The sequence below is a fragment of the Tenrec ecaudatus genome, chromosome 4 (genome assembly GCF_050624435.1).
Source record: "Tenrec ecaudatus isolate mTenEca1 chromosome 4, mTenEca1.hap1, whole genome shotgun sequence".
NCBI classification, from domain to species: Eukaryota; Metazoa; Chordata; class Mammalia; order Afrosoricida; family Tenrecidae; genus Tenrec; species Tenrec ecaudatus.
The window spans coordinates 83,825,958-83,842,618 of record NC_134533.1 but is presented as its reverse complement, the minus strand read 5'-3'; the positions used below and the strand labels follow the sequence as shown (position 1 = coordinate 83,842,618).

The following is a 16,661-nucleotide window of genomic DNA, read 5'->3' as shown; positions in this document are numbered from 1 at the left end:
TTAGTCCTGATTGTTGGCGGAGATAAACTGCACACACACGAAGTTAAACAGGAACTTTCTAACTACCTAACAAAGTTAAACAGGTGCTCTCACCTTCAAATGACTAGTAGCACTGTTTGCAAACTGGGCATGCAGTGGGTATTTACTTTATAAATGTGTGAGCCGGCCCGGTAGGTGTATGGCAGATACACATATAACAAGTTTGGGGGAAAGAGAAATTGCATTCGATTGTAATGGGCGGGATTTTCACTGCTGGAGAAGGGCGAGTAGGACCTTCCAGGAGAGAAGTCTCCAGAGACTAGGATGGACCCAGTGCACGAGGACATGGGCACATGCAGAGGGGGGCTGGAGGAGAGGGGAGCCTTGGCTAGGGGGACAGTTGTGTACAGACGTTAGCGCCCAAGGGTTAGTCCCTGCTTACTTAGTTTTACAGGGTGACCAAACCGAAGCCCCTTCCTCCAGGATCTGTCATAGTGTCTTATACAAAATGGGCTCTTGATTAATGTTTATTAAATGAATGAACACCATCATCTCACCACCAACTGCACCAAATCATTATTTGCCACAATATAAACCCCACTGGAGTTTGAGAACCCTCTCATTTTAGGTTAAAAGAGTGGACTCAGCGAACATCAGAAGTAAATCTTGTTCCCTGGAAATGTGATTTATATGTATTTTTCCCAGGAGCAGACTCAATAGCACTAAACAGGTCCCTAAAGCTTTGGGGCTGTAGCAGCAGGAGAAGCATTTGTTCTTCCCTCCCCTCATGACGTCTTTTCACTGATGTGGCCCTTCCCCTCTCCCCACCAATAACAGACTGAGAGGGTCTGCTGGTTCTTTAAAAGTGAGAGTGACAGATGTGGTTTGCTTCTCACTGTTCAAGGATCCCCACCCCCAGCTCTGAAGGTGTCTTTCCACCAGCTCTCCTCCGGGATGATTCCCACCAACCTGCCAGTGGAAGGAAGTGCGTGGGGGGGGGGGGGAAGCATGGGCCGCCTACAGCTGGATGCGCCCTCTGACCTTTGCCCAGACAGGATTCATCCCCCAGCGAAATCAGTCGTTGCACACCTGATGTGCTAAGGCTGTAAAACGGAACGCTTTTTCCCACAAGGTACTGTCCCTGACTAATGGCGTCCGCGCTGTGTTTTTCAGGCCGTGGTGGTGACTGATGGGGAGCGCATCCTGGGTTTGGGAGACCTGGGCTCCTACGGCATGGGCATCCCGGTGGGAAAGCTGGCCCTGTACACTGCGTGTGGCGGCGTGAACCCGCAGCAGTGTCTCCCTGTCCTGCTGGACGTCGGCACCAACAACGAGGTAACCAACGCTCTGCACAGGCCAGGAACTCTGCCACCGGAAGGTGACAGCTGGGATGGGGGGGCGGGGAGGCAGTTACATGGCCCCTGTTTCCTGCAAACAGTTAACACCAGTGGTGGGATTCAGCCGTTTGGCACTGGTTCAGCAGAACCAGTTACCTAATTTTTTGTTGTGTTGGCAAACAGGTTGCTCAAATGGCGCTTGTAATCAGGGTTCTCAAAGTGGGAATCACAAATTTACATTCCTTACTCTTTTTTAAGTTCCTCTGTGCCCATGTAGTCTGAGTGCCCATGTAATGTTAATTCTGTCCACAGCTAGAGAAAATTAGATGGAACTATGGTTATATTTATTAATTTATTAAATGAATACTACATTTTTATTATCCTTATGTTTGTTACTTCAATGAACAAGCACAGAATGTAAGGAGAAAAAGTGCCGAACAATCAGAGGGTGACACGCTGTCACTCATTTCAGCTTGGCGTTATGTCCCAAATTCCCACAAGCTATCAAGGGAATTACACAATTCCTAAAAGTGTCCAAATACGTTTGTAAAAGTGGAGAGGGATTTTTCAAACATGAGCATAATATGTTCAGAGAAGTCACCTGTTTCTAAATATATTAAACACAATGACTATTTTTTATCATTGGGGGTGGGGGCTCGTACAACTCTTATCACAATCCATTTATCCATGTGTCAAGCACATTTGTAGCCATCATCATTCTCAAAACATTTTCTTTCTTCTTGAGCCCTTGGTTTCAGCTCATTTTTCCCATCCCTTCCCCACCCTCCCTCCCTCCCGAACCCTTGATAATATATGAATTATTATTTTATCATGTCTTACACTGACTGATGTCTCCCTTCACCCACTTTTCTGTTGTCCGCCCCTAGGGAGAAGGGGTTGTATGTAGATCATTCTGATCGGTTTGCCCTCCCCCCCCCCCCCGCCCCACCTTACCCTTACCCTTCTGTTTTTGCTATTCTCTTTATTGGGCCTGAGGGGTTTATCAGTCCTGGATTTCCTGTGTTTCCAGCTCTTATCTGTACCCATGTACATCCTCTGGTCTAGCCGGATTTGTAAGGTAAAATTGGGATCATGATAGTGGGGGAGAGGAAGCATTAAAGAACTAGGAAAGTTGTATGTTTCCTCAGTGCTATACTGCACCCTGACTGGCTCATCTTCTCCCTGCACCCCTTCTGTAAGGGGATGTCCCATTGCCTACAGTTGGGCTTTGGGTCCCCACTCCACACTCCTCCTCATTCACAATGATATGATATTTTGTTCTTTGATGCCTGATACCTGATCCCATCAACACCTCATGATCATACAGGCTGGTGTGCTTCTTACATGTAGGCTCTGTTGCTTCTCAGCTAGATGGCCACTTATTTATCTCAAGCCTTTAAGACCCCAGACACTATATCTTTTGATAGCCGGGCACCAGCAGCTTTCTTCAGCACATTTGCTTATGCACACGTTTGCCTTCAGCAATCGTATTGGGAAGGTGAGCATCCACAATGACTATTATGTAATTAGCTGACCTCTAAAGGAATGGGATCCTACTCCCACAGTGAAAAGATGGGTAAGGATAAATCACACAGCAGATGATGCTCAGATTAACACGAAGAAGATTGCAAGTGAGGACCTCAATCAAGAAGCAATATGGAAATATCTTAAATAACAGTTTTGTTGTTTTTTTCAGGTGATATTTCATATTTTCTCATTGATATATTAAAACTCTTATAAAGAGTTTTGTGTGCCTCTTTTATTGTACATACTCTGGGTTTTTAAAATCATTTTATTGGGAGCTCTTTGATATCAGCTCCCTTTTTTCTGCTCCCTCCCCCACCCTGCCCCCCAGGAACCCTTATTACTATTTTTTGCCATATCTTATACTATTCAATGTATCTATTCACCTACAATTCTCTGATTCATTCCCCTCAAGTGAGACTGTAATTCTTTATGGGAGTAGAAAGTCTCATCTTCTTCCACAGACTGGTTGGTGGGTTCAAACTGCTGAACTTGTGGTTAGCAGCCCAATTTTTAGAGGAAACCCCTTGACTAAATTGCTCCAATGACTGCAACATTGGATGAAAACATAACAATGTGACCATGGTGCAGGACCAGTCAGTGTTTCATTCTGTTGTTTGTTTTTCATAATTAAGGAGATGTTTATCAGGGGAGTCAATAATAGGTCGTCACAAGCAAAGATCAGGAAACATAAAGGATGCAGTCATTGGCCCACAGCAACGCCACTACTCAGCCAGTAGCCAAGTCTCTAAGTCTCAGGCTCTCAGCCCTGTGGTCCCTTGACCTCGGCCTCTGTGGGCCAGGAAGCCAGCCTGCTGTGCTGCCTCAGTCTCATGCTCTTCCTCGGTTCTGTCCTGGTCTCCATACCTCAGCCCCTGGAGTTTCTGGTCTCAGCTTCCGCCACTTCATACAGAGAACGCGTTACACTGGTGGCTCTTCTTCCAAAGGCTCTGTTTGTTTGCTTTTGTTTTGTTTTCTGGGTTTTTTTTAATTCAAGATCATTTTATTGGGAGTCCTTACAGCTCTTATAACAATCCATACCTCAATTGTATTCAGCATATTTGTACATATGTTGCCATCATCATTTTCTAAGTATTTACTTTTTAAAGGGCTTTTTGAGCCCTTGGTATCAGCTCCTCTTTTTATCCTCTTTGCCCTCCTCCCACCTTGATAAATTATAAGTTATTGTTATTTTTATATCTTACATTGACTGCTGTTTCCCTTCACCCACATTTCTGTCATCAACCCCCCCCCCCAAGGCGGGGAATTATGTATCAACAATTGTGATCAGTTCACCCTTCCTCCCCTCCTCCCCCCACCTTCCCCATACCCTCCTGGTATCACTACTTCCATTTCTGTTCCTGAGGTATTTAACTAACCTGGATTCCGTGGGTCATGAGTTCTTGTTGATACCAATGTACATGCTCCAGTGTAGCCCGAGATGGAAGGCAGGACTGGGGTCATCGTGGTGGGGGTGAGGAAGCCTCAAGGAATCAGAGGAATATTGTGTATTTCATCAATGCTATACTGCGCTGGTTGACTCGTCCCTTCCTTGTGACCCTTCTGTGAGGAGATGTTCTATTGTCTACAGATGGGTTTTGGGTCTCTGCTCCAATCCCCCTCATTCTCAACAATATGGTTTTGTTTGTTTGCTTGTTTGGTGGTCTTCTGATGCCTGTTACCTGACCAAGTCGACACCTCATAATTACATAGGATGGTGTGCTTCTTCGATGTAGGCTTGTTGCTTCTCTGCTAGATGGCCGCTCTCTGCTAGATGGTTGCTTCTCTGCTAGATGGCCGCTCATTTAACTTCAAGTTTTTAAGACCTCAGATACTATATCTTTTGATAGCTGGGCACCATCAGCTTTCTTCACCACATTTGCTTATGCACCCGCTTTGTCTTCAGCTATCATGTCTGGAGGGTGAGCATCACAGAATTCCAGGTTGTTAGAACCACGTGTTCTTGTGATGAGGGAGGGCTTGAACAGAAGCCCAAAGTCTGTCCACTTCCTCAATGTTTGCCAAATAAAAAAATGTACATAGGAAATACCACTATTTTTATGAATTAATATATTTAAATATGTATATACCTATGTTTCTACCTCTATCCATAGTTTTGCTTCCTAGAACTTTCCTGTTTCCTTTCACCTTCTTCCTGCCCCACTGTCACACTCGCCCTTCTTCTGCCTCTTGGTGATTTCTCTCAGCTAGATTGCCATTACTCCACCACCACCAGAACCTCTACGTCCTCCTCGCTGTTGATTTTAATTCCCTAGTTGTTCTCCTTTCTGTGGCGTCCTTCGCTCACCATTCCCTTCCCCCACCCCTTCCTCCGCCCAAGTCCAGTTGCTTTCTCCTCGGGCTTGCTTCCCATTGCCCATCTTATATAGGTAGGCAAAACAACAATAATGACAGCAAAACAAAAGTAATACTAAAGATTGAATAAAAAGATTAAAAAGTGCTATCAAAAAGAATGAAAAAGCAAATGTAGTTCCAGGTCTGCTCACTGACCTCGATGGCTATCTCCCCACTGCCCTGGAGGGTTCTGGGAACTGCCCCTCCTAGCCTGAAATGGGGGCTCCTCAGGGGCTTTGTGACTTGGTTTTCCTCCTGTTGCAGATCTGTTATGTTCCCTTCTTGGTTCGTGCCACCGTGGGGGAGGGGTTGTCAGACAGGACTCACTCCCCGTCGTGTGTCCCCAGTATTGTCTGTCCGTCGTGGCATGCTCCCTTGAGGGCACAGCATGGCTGGAGCTGGTGTCAGACCTACAATCCTCTCTGTGCCTCAGCAGCTCCATGCGTGGATGCCGTCCTCATGCGTTTTCTTATTGAAGTATTAACTTTAGAAAATAAAAAACTACCTTTCGGCACATTTTTTATACTTAAAACAGTCATTAGGGCAATTAACCAGTTGTTAAAGTATTTTAATCTCACCACTCGTTAACATGTTAACCGAAAGTTGAAGGTTCAAGTCTCCCCAAAGGCACCTCGGAAGAAAGACCTGGAGATCTCAATCTGAGAAGTCAGCCACTGAGAACCCTGGGGAGCAGAGTTGGACTCTGACACTCCTGGCATCGCCTCACCATGAGTTTCTTTATACGATACTTGCTCGATTTCTAGAATTTTATTACAAAAAGAACCTTATTATTCAGAATCTTAAAAGAGAAAGGAAATGAGGTGTTGCCCTCAATGCTACATGTCTCCATGCAAGCACATAAATGGAACTTTTGCCTAGTTGTAATCCTTATGTGCCTGCAATTCCGTTCTAATTTTTTCACTTCATATTATTTTGTGAGCATTCTCTCCTCATGTACTTACCAGAGTTTACTGAGTATTCATTAGGTGACAAACATTCTGCTAGGCGTGAGGGGGATAAATCAGAGCCAGGCCTGGGTAGAATATTCTAGTTGTCAGGTGTTTCAACAGTGTCACCTCATTTATCATTTTAATGGCTGATATGCCACAGCGACGCCAAAGGTCTGCTTCTCCTGATCATGCTTTAGGTCTGCAGAGCCCCCTCTCTCTCCTGGGCCTGCTCCCTCCCGTCAGAGCAGCCCCTCCACAGGGCAGGACTGGCCAGGACCCACTAAGGAGAAAACAGGACATGCCCTGACCTGGCCTGGCCACACCCCCAGGATAAAAGAAAGCAGCTCTCCTTAGTTCAGTAAGGACAAGGACCGCGGCGTTTTATGGAATACCAGCGATATGCCAGGCCTAGTGATAGCCCTTGCTATCGCTCATCTCTTCTGAGAGCAGCACTGTATGAGGTCCTCTGCTCCCCATTTGATGGATGAGGAAGCTTAGGCTGAAGTTGGTTCAACTGTTTACTGCAGGTGTGAGGGTCCAAGCTGGGGTTTGAACCCAGATCTCTGACTCCAGAACTGCTTCTTTTCAACATGACCCTCTGCTCCCGGGGGACACAGGCTTGCAAGGGACTACGTGATCAAGGTGAAGAGAGTTAGGGTTTCACGTAGTCCAAGGTCAATGGCTACTCAATAGAAAGTCGGAGTGTGTGGCTGCTATTGTGGTACCCATGATCAAATCTACACAGAGGTGCCTCAGGAGAAAGGCCTGGTGATCTACTTCCAAAAAAAAATCAGCCACTGAAAATGTTGTATAGTACAGTGTTATTCTGACAGCCAGGGGGTCACTACCAGTCAGAAACAAGCCAATAGCAACTGGCCTTTGCTCTGATTGATGCTTTTTTTGTTTTCTGATCGATGCTTTATGTAATGTTGTCCCATTGTTAAGAAGCTGAGCCTCCTCGAGGCCCATTTCAAGAACTTCCCGTCTCCCACCCGCCCCACCCCACTGCCATCAAAGATCGTCTAGAGCAATGATTCTCAACCTTCTTAAGGCCACGACCCTCTAATGCAGTTCCTCATGCTATGGTGACCCGCCCCCAACCATAAAATTATTTTCATTGCTAATTCATAACTGTAATTTTGCTACTGTTATGAATCGGGCGACCTTTGTAAAAGGGTTGTTCGATCCCCAAAGGGCTCGTGACCCACAGGTTGAGAACTGCTGCTTTAGAGGGTTCCCCAGACTAAGCGCCCTCACAAGAGCCGGCAGCCTCATATTTTCCTGGTGCATCAGATGATGAGTGAACCTCCTAGCAGCCCAATCCCAAGCCACAGCAGCACCGGCTCCTTTTGAGAAAGCCAGGACAGTAAATCCTGTTTCACTGTGGGAGGTGGGGATTTATCCCTTTCCAAATACATTCACTCTGCGATTTCTCACACCCTACAGCTAAAAACCAAAATCAATCCATTGCAGCTTCCACCTTATATGTCAACGCAGGGAGGAGGCTGTTGTGAGGAATTTGGGTGTCAGAATAACTAGACCACCTGTATGTGTGTCTCTAAGAAAACAGCCCTCCAGGTTTCCTGTTGAAGGAAAACATCTGCTTTCCACAACCCTGAAGCTCTGAGTCACTTTCACCTGCCCACACCAAGAGGTTTGGAAAAGTAAATATCTGGGGCAATGATCCCACGAGGAAGGGACATCTATGTTACGTTCCTGAGCCAAGTGGGCAGGGGAGTTATGTAGAGAGCAAGCACACTGTCAGTCCACAATCAGGGCTGTGTGTGGATTGGTTTGTGTGTCTTGTTTTATCTACTTGGGGCCAGAGTCCCAGGCTGTCCAAGCTGGGGGTGGTTGCTGTAAGACATCGGTCCATATCCTAAGATATGACATAGGAATCATGGTGGCCCTGTATGACAGGAGGACTACCCCCCATAGAGTTTTGTGGGCTGTCTAGAGCCCACCAAAAAGCAAATCTTCAGATAATTTCTTCTGCACAGTGGCTGGTGGGTTCAAACCCCCGACCACTCCCTTAGCAGCTGAGTATGTTGACCACTGTGTCCCCAGGGCTGCTTGTGTCTGAGCTGGAAGGGACCTGAAATATTGCCTGGTTCTATGCCCTCCCTTACAAAGCAAAGGAGAGACTCTGGAAGGGACATGGCTTCCCCAAGAATGGCCTCAAAGCCCAGTGTTCTGCCCACACTGAGCTACAGGTCTGCAGGGAGAGCTCACGGACCTGTCTCTCCTGCCCTAGAAGTCTCCTCCCAGAGGAAGCCTCAAGCCTCTGAATTCACACCACAGTGAGATGCTGTGCTGAGAAAGCTGGTGGAGCGGGCTATTGGGTCTCCTTGGAGAGACCAACACAGAAACAAAAATGGAGCTGGGGGAGGTGAATGGATTGGTGAGGACACTGGGGTCAGTCACAGGGACAGAGCCACTTCCACTTTGTAAGAGTATCTTCAGTTCAACTAATCAGTATTCCACCTTCTCTACAGCGTGCCTTCTGAGGCACACATGCTTCAGACACCTGAGCTTTACTTACTCCTGGATTTGACTGGGTCCCCTGCACCCCCCCCCAAAAAAGTATAGGGATTATCTGCCTTATGATTAAGAGTCTACAGTGTGAATCCATTCCCATGACGTCCCCAGAGTGGCAGGTGCTCTCTGACTTAGATGTCGGTGCACTTGTTGCTACACAACACAAATATTTTCCCAGGTCAGAGAGTTCATTGGTCTCCCAGCGTAGGTCCACCATGCAATGGTGTGGCAAACGAAGAGAAATGTTGTCTCTAAAATAAACCAGAGGAAGGCGAAGCCGGGGAACCAGCCAGAGAGAGCACACCCAACTCTCAACTCCCACGGAAGAGGAGAACGTTGTGGTTCCCCTGCTCTGGCTAAATACCTTAGCCTCAAATGATAGTCACAGACTTGTTGAATTCTAAAGGAAACCTGTTAAAATGAACAGTGGTAAAGAGTAGCCATCCGGGTACTATTTAGGTGCCAGACGCCCTAGCTTGATAGAAGGGCTCAGCGGTGAATGAGGCTGGCTCTCTCCTGGAAGTGCTCTCTGCCTGTGGAACGCCATGAATTTCCCATGACTGCTCTCACCAATGTTCTGTGTGATCTTGGGCAGCGCATTGAACATGATGTCTCAGATGTCTGTCAGTTTGGATTCTGCACCTCCTTAGCTCAGTCCCATGATTCAAGTAATTCACATGGATATCTTTTCCCTTTAAATATTTCTAAGGCTCTAACATGTGCCGGCCCTGTAGAAATCACTGAGAAGACAAAGATGGATCAAGAGCACATCTTTTTCTCAGAGAGCTTGCATTATGTAGTAGAGACCATTTATCTCCATTTGACAGAAAGGGAAGAATAAGCAGAAGGGAATTAACTACTTTACTCAAAGTCACACACCTAGTGGCACGACCAAGCCTGAATTCAAATCCAGCTCTGCCCACATACAAAGCCCAAAGTCCTTTCTGATTCCAAGGCCAGAGATACATGCTTGGGGGGGCATCCCGACCACTGTCACCTAGCTAGGGGGTGGCCTTTCCTCTACAGCAATAAAGTTGTCAAATTTAGCAAATAAAAATACAGAGCGCCCTTTTAATTTTTAAGTTCAGGCAAGCAAATAATTTTTAGCATAAGTCAGTCAAAAAGCATTGCATAAAAGGCACAGGAACATTTGTTAAATGCAAAGCTATTGTTTCTCCACATATCCTCCAGCTCGCACTACCCATTTCCAAAGACGCGTTTCTCTTTTTAACTCTTCCTGGAAGAATTCTGCACTCTTTGATTTGCACCATCTCAAGCCAACACTTTTGGCCTTGCAAGGGACTCAAGTCACGTCCCTTTTCAATGTTCTTTGAGTTCCAAGAACAAAAAGAAGTCTTAAGGAGCAAGATCAGAGTTGTAGGTTGTTAGATGGGGTAAGATGTAAAAGAAAACATTCCCGAAGGATGAGCCCTTGCTACCCTCAAAAGATGAACAAGTACATTGTCATGATGGGGGAAAGTCCTCGACACAACTTTTCTGGCCTTTTCGTCACCAACTTAATTTCCCATTTTCTTGAAACATCTTCATAAAGTTGCTGTGAGGTGCCATGCAGTCGGTTCTGACTCCAGGGGTCCCCGTGCACAGCAGAACAAGGAACAGCCGGTCCTGTGCCAGCCTCACAGTTACTGTCATGGTTGAGTCCATTGGGTCGGTCCATCTTGCCAAGATCATCCTCTTTTTGGCCAACCCTCTACTTTACCAAGCATGATGTCCTCTTCCAGAGACTGGTCTCTCCTGGTAACATGTCCAAAGTACCTGTGGCAAAGTCTCACCATCCTTGCATCTAAGGAGGATTCTGGCTGTACTTCTTCCAAGACGGGTGGTTTGAAGGCTGTAATCCTTGATCCCAATCAGGAGATGCTTCCAGTGGTCTTCACTGTCAGCAAGCAAGGCTGTGGCATCTGCATGCCCAAGGTTGTCCATACGCCTTCCCCCAGTCCTGATGCTGAGTTCTTCTTCATGCAGCCCAGCTTCTCGGATGATTTGCCCAGCAGGGTGTGTGACTAGGATGGTGAGAGGATACAACCCCGACACACACCTTTCTTGACTTTAAATCGGTACAGTAGGTCCCCATAAATGTCCCTTGTCTTTTGAGAAAATCTGTTAAGATTAACCCTTTGCAATTCCAAAAGAACTGTTGCCATATCCTTTTGAGCCAGCATCTTTGCCTGGAATTTAACTGATTAGGCGGAATTCTTCAGAAGCTCCTGTTTTGATTGGATCATTTTTAAGACTGTTTTATTGGCACCTCATCTCCATGTGATGCAACTCAAAAGTTCAGTAATATCCAGAAGAGTTGTACAGTGATCACCACAGTCAATTCCAGAACACATTCTTCTCGTTTTCTCTCCCTTGAAGCACCCTAGCAAGAGGAAGGCCGGTGTTCTACTGAAATAGCTTGCCCGCAGCCACCCACTGATCTCAGAGACATATTTAAATGAGCTTTCTTTAGAATAAACCCTGGTAGCAATACCTTTTACTTACCCTTGAGTATATCTTTATTATCTGTTTTAAATTCTAAAGTCTTACTCTCAGCTTAGCCACTTTCTGGCTGTGTGAGCTGGGGCAAGCTCTTTAAACTTTAAATGCCCACCTCCCAATTGGTAAAGCAGAGATAAGACTAGTTAAGATTATTAGAAGGATCAAATGAGTGAATTCTTTGAAAGCAGTATAAAAATACAGGAAAGTTTCATGACCCCAATTCTACCTTGCGGACCTGGTTATACCAGAGGATGTACAGCGGTGCAGCGGGGATCTGGAGGCACAAGGAATCTAGGACAGACGAACCCCTCAACACCAGCGGTGGGAGTGGCGACACCAGGAGGGAAGGGGGTGTAGAAAGGGAGAACCGATCTCGGAGATCTATGTGTAACCTCCTCTCTGGGAGATGGGCAATGGGGAGGCGGGTGAGGGAAGACGCCGGGGAGTGTAAGATAAGATATAATAATTATTTATAAACTATCAAGGGACCAGGAGTAGGAGCGGGGAGGGAGGGGGAGGGGGGAAAAAAGGGAAACCAAGCTGATTCCAGGAACCCAAGTGGAAGGTGAATTATGAGAATGATGGGTGCAACGAATGTATAAGGGTAATTTGCTCAATTGATGTATGTACAGATTGTGATAAGAGCTTTATGAGCCCCAATAAAAAGATTTTTTTTAATTTTTAAAAAGTAAATAAATAAAAACATGTTCTTTCTAAAAAAAATACAGGAAAGTATTTCTCACCATCAATTCCATATGGAAGCTTTCTGACTTTGGGTGGGGAGGGTACATATTATTCGTGTTTAAGAATTTGCAGCATTAAATATTTTGTTATTAAATTACAAGTTTATATATATATATACATATATTATAAGGACTGCTTACAGTTTTATAGTCACTCTTAACTAATGGTCCTTGATCTTTATTGCTGATGAACTGAGAGGTTATTGGAAAATCCCAGGATTTTTCAGTTCTGCTGGAGAATACAAATGCGCCCCAGAAACAGTATTGGCAGCCAACGCTGCAGAGCACACTCTATGCTGTCTAATTGTACCAGGGATACCATTGACTTAGAAATGCTGAAAATTATACCACTCAATGTACCCTTTTAATCACTGTAAGAACTGTAAAATGAATACTGAATGAAATGAAAGTGTGAATATTTTCCACAAATGTCAAAAGCTATTCTATTTTTTTCACTTTTGTGTTTGCCCTTCCAGAATGTACATGTATGTTTCAGATCATTGTAATTATGATATCTGTGTGATTTAATATCCTACTTTTTTCACTTAAAACTCAGCTCCTACACTTTTGTGCAGATGGCTGTGTATATATGTATCATTTGAACCAATGAAGGTATATTAGATATATATTACATATATGTGCTAGTGAGTATATATATACCTTCATTGAAGTGTGTGTGTGTGTATATATATATATATATATATATATATATATATATACACACACACCTTATATATACCTAAAGTATATAATATACCTTCATTGGTTCAAAGATATATATATATATCTTAAATGATTGACTAACTGTCCACAAAATTGCTATTTTATCATTAACTTTCTCATTCGCCATTGGCTGCTGTTTGTTACCTCCCTCTGATTTTCTGATGGTCACTGAGTGGAAGGCATCTCAACCCTTAGGCGCCCCGCCCCCCACACCCTACACATACACACATAACCCAGGGAAGACACCTAAACATTCAAGGACATTCAACACAAAGGAGGAGGAGAGTGAGAAAGGAAATTAGAGCCTTGCTTCTTTCTAAACCCTGTTATGTAATGCCTTCAAGAAAGTGCTAACCCACGTCTGACCGACTGTGAGGACCCACGCTGTGGGGGACAGGAGCTGGGGAGGCAGAGCCTTCCTGTTCTTTGCCGCCGCCTCCCAGCCACCTCCTACATTGATATCATGACAGAGTGGGTCTAGAGTCAATTCTTTAAAAATAATAAGTCAATTCTTATTAAGTGAAAGAGCTGCCTAAGCCAAATGACACAGGAGTTAGGGTCCTGATCTCCGGGGCCAGCTGTCTAGATTTGAGTCAAGGCTCTACCACTCACTAGCACATAGTCTCGGGTAGTTGCCTGACTTCTCTGTTGCCCGGCTTGTGAAATGGGCGTCCTGTGGGAGGAAATGACAGTGAAGGATCCAACGGAGAGAGCAGGAGTAGTGGGGTGGGTGGCCTTTCAGACCAAAATGCCATTCTGGTACTTGTGAAAAAAGAAAAAGGAGAAGAAAGATTGTGTGGGAAGAGTTCTGGCTGAAATCATCTGGCAAATGTCTGCCAGGCCAACGGGAAGTCCCCTGCAAGAGAGCCAGAGAAGAGTCTTGGGCCAGAGTGACCTGCCCTGGCATTCCTCCCATGCTCATTGATTAGGAGCAGTCCTGAAAGGTGGCAGCTGAACACGGTTCACCGGCTGCCCTTCCCTCAGCAGTGTCTCTGGAGGGCGTTCTGAGCCCCTCGCCTCCCTGGCTGCTGCACCGTTACAGAATAGTACTTGGCACACAGGAAACACCAGGAAATGAGAGCTGCTGCCATTTCGTCTAAACTCGTCCAGGGAAATGCTAAAATAATGACAGAATCATACACTGATGGGTCGTTAGGCAATCATTAAAACGACTAGGCGTCCCCCTGGACAATTGAGTCTGAAAGCATTTTAAGTGTCAAAATCAAGATACCAGATGGCACACTTTTATTCATATCTATTCTTATTTCCTTTAATCATCACCGTCACCCTGTGCAGCTGGTAGTCTGTCCCTACCCGATGGCTTAACAGGAAATCACTTAGCTTTCCGGTGGCTGGGGTGCAACTTAACTCAAAGACCCTGGAAGGCAGAGCCCCTGACACGCGTTGTCCTGCAGCACCGCTTAAGATGAGAGTGCACATTTGTTTTTATTAGGGGCTCATACAACTCTTATCACAATCCACATATAGATTATTATTTTGTCATATCTTGCCCTATCCAGCATATCCCTTCACCCCCTTCTCTGTTGTCCATCCCCCAGGGAGAAGGTCACATGTAGATCCTTGTAATCGGTTCCCCCTTTGCAACCCACTCACCCTCTACTCTCCCAGCCTCGCCCCTCACACCCCTGGTCCTGAAGGTATCATCCATCCTGGATTCCCTGTGCCTCTAGCTCCTATATGCACCTGTGTACAATCTCTGCCCTATCCAGTCCTGCAAGGTAGAATTCGGATCATGGTAGTTGGGGGGAGGAAGCATCCAGGATCTGGGGGAAAGCTGTGTTCTTCACATTTTAATGGTGATTTAGATCCCCAAACTGATTCCCTAAACCCTTACCACATAGAGCGACTCCATTTCCCAAACACACCATATCCTTTTCCTACTTTTACCTCAAGCCCCCAACCTTGATGTTGTTGGCAGCATTTCACAATGGCCAGAAGTATTACGCATTCTCATCACTCAGGATGATGCCACGGTTATCTAGTGGTTAGTGGAGGCAGCAAGATCTCTAGTGCGCATAGAACAGTCCCCCTCCCCCCCATCAAAACTCTTCTGGGTCAGAATGTCAATAGGTGCTGATGAGAAAGCCTGAAATAAGCCCAAAATCTGATGGAAGGCTGTGTTTGAGAGAGGCATGCCTGGTTCAGAGCATCCCGGGCACATAAAGTGGTGACCCGTGCAGGCGTTCACACTCAGACAAATGACTTAGCCTCCAGATATTTCCACAGGGAACCCCTAAGTCCCCGGCCCGATTCTCACTCTTTTTCTCCCACCATCTGGGCCTTCAAAGGAAGCAGGATGCTTAAGGAAACTGCTGGAAGAAGTGGGGGTGGGGAGAGGAGGAAGCACCGGAGAGGGCACTCAGTAGTGGATGCTGTCTGTTCCAGGAGCTGCTCAGGGACCCCCTGTATATCGGCCTGAAGCACCGGCGCGTGCGTGGGAAAGAGTACGATGAGCTGATCGATGAATTCATGAAGGCTGTGACAGACAAGTAAGTGCGTCCGTCTATTCCGTGTGACAGAGATGTCAGCGTTAAAGTCGACGTTGATTTCCATCCATCCACAAACCAGAGGCCATCGATGTGAGCTTTTCAGGGTGGTCTAAACAGGCAGACTTCACCCCATGCACGTAGGCTCGCCTCAGGAAGACCCTTCAGAAGTGGAGAGGTGGCTGAAAGCTGGAGGCTCTATGATCTGGAGGTTACGTCTCTGATGCACCCAGGGGAAACCTCTTCTTCAGGAACCTGGGTTCTGACCACGAAACAAATGTTGCCAGGGTGTTGGAGGGAAGAATCTACCTTCCTGACAAAATCGCTTTGGAAAGCTGCTTCCACGTTAGTCATTCGTCACTTCTCAGCCAGGACCATGCAGTGCCGGTGAGCCACTCTGGCAGACCACACCGGCTCTGGACTCGCAGGGTTTATGAGGTGTCCACGCTCACTGGGGTGTGCACACTTGGCAACTCCTGCCCCATTTGCCTGTCCCGTTTGCCTGTCACTGTGGCCACATCTCACCCTACCATGGCTGACATGCTGCTGGGCTTCCAGCCAGTGTGAGTCTCAGCAACTCGGCAGGCCTCTGTAGACCAAACATTTTCCCTCTCACTTGAAAATCTCCAGCCATCTTGCTGTCACAAGAATGACAGGTTATGGCAGAACGGACCTGCCTATCCTGGGCAAAGTCCTCCCTTACTGGAGGTCAGCCACTTGAACCAGAGCAGCAGGCTGCAAAAAGTGTGCCTCTGACCAAGACAGCCCACCAAGTCTAATCTGAGCTGGCTTTGGGAGTGCACCAGACTCTCTGTGAGTGTGAATTCCCTGTACCAGAAAGAGTCCTAGCTAGACATACAGGTAGTGTTTATAAACGGGAATTCCAACCATCAGATGCTCTTTAGAATACCTTCCCACCCCAGTATTCTATCCTGACCTCATAAGACCCTAGGTGTTTGGCAAAGAAAGTATTATTAGTCACATTGGTGAAAAGTAAACTGAGGCAATGTTAAGGGGACATCATTAAGGGAACTGACCCAGGTCACTTAGTATCTGGCAGGACTGGAAGCTCAACCTGGTTGGCTGATTTTGAGTCTAAACTGCTTCCTATAGTGCTGAGTTGCCTGTGAATGAAGAGGTGAAAAGAGAAGAGAATGACTTTGACATTGAAGGCCTATATGTATATATATTGCTTCCTGGGTTCCAAGGTTCACTGCTTATCTGATGAGTGAGTAGTCATTCCTTGATTCCCCACAGAGAGTCCTGCTATTGATGTGAGAAGGTTAAGTAAATTAGGATATGAGGCTCTTTGAATCATCATCAAAATCACTTCACAGCTTTGCAGACACACAGCCGGGCCAGAGGTGAAAGCTCAGGAGGACATGCATCAGGCAAGAGGAATGTGTCCCTTGGTGGAACAGATGATGTCGTGACAGCTCATGGCTTTGACTTGTAAATAAACTAAAGCAGATGTTTCTTGTGGAAACTGTAGGTGGGAAGTGT

At 46.1% G+C, this 16,661-nt stretch overlaps 1 protein-coding gene across 2 annotated transcripts in view; it reads left to right on the top strand.

The window, feature by feature from the left end:
• Positions 1-16,661, top strand: part of ME3 (malic enzyme 3) — a 223,466-nt gene that overhangs the window by 140,755 nt on the left and 66,050 nt on the right. For both annotated transcript variants that reach the window (XM_075548695.1, XM_075548696.1), the window contains exons 5-6: positions 1,153-1,314; positions 15,058-15,161. In XM_075548695.1, coding sequence (XP_075404810.1) covers positions 1,153-1,314; positions 15,058-15,161 — 266 coding nt within the window. The remainder of the gene's footprint in view (positions 1-1,152; positions 1,315-15,057; positions 15,162-16,661) is intronic.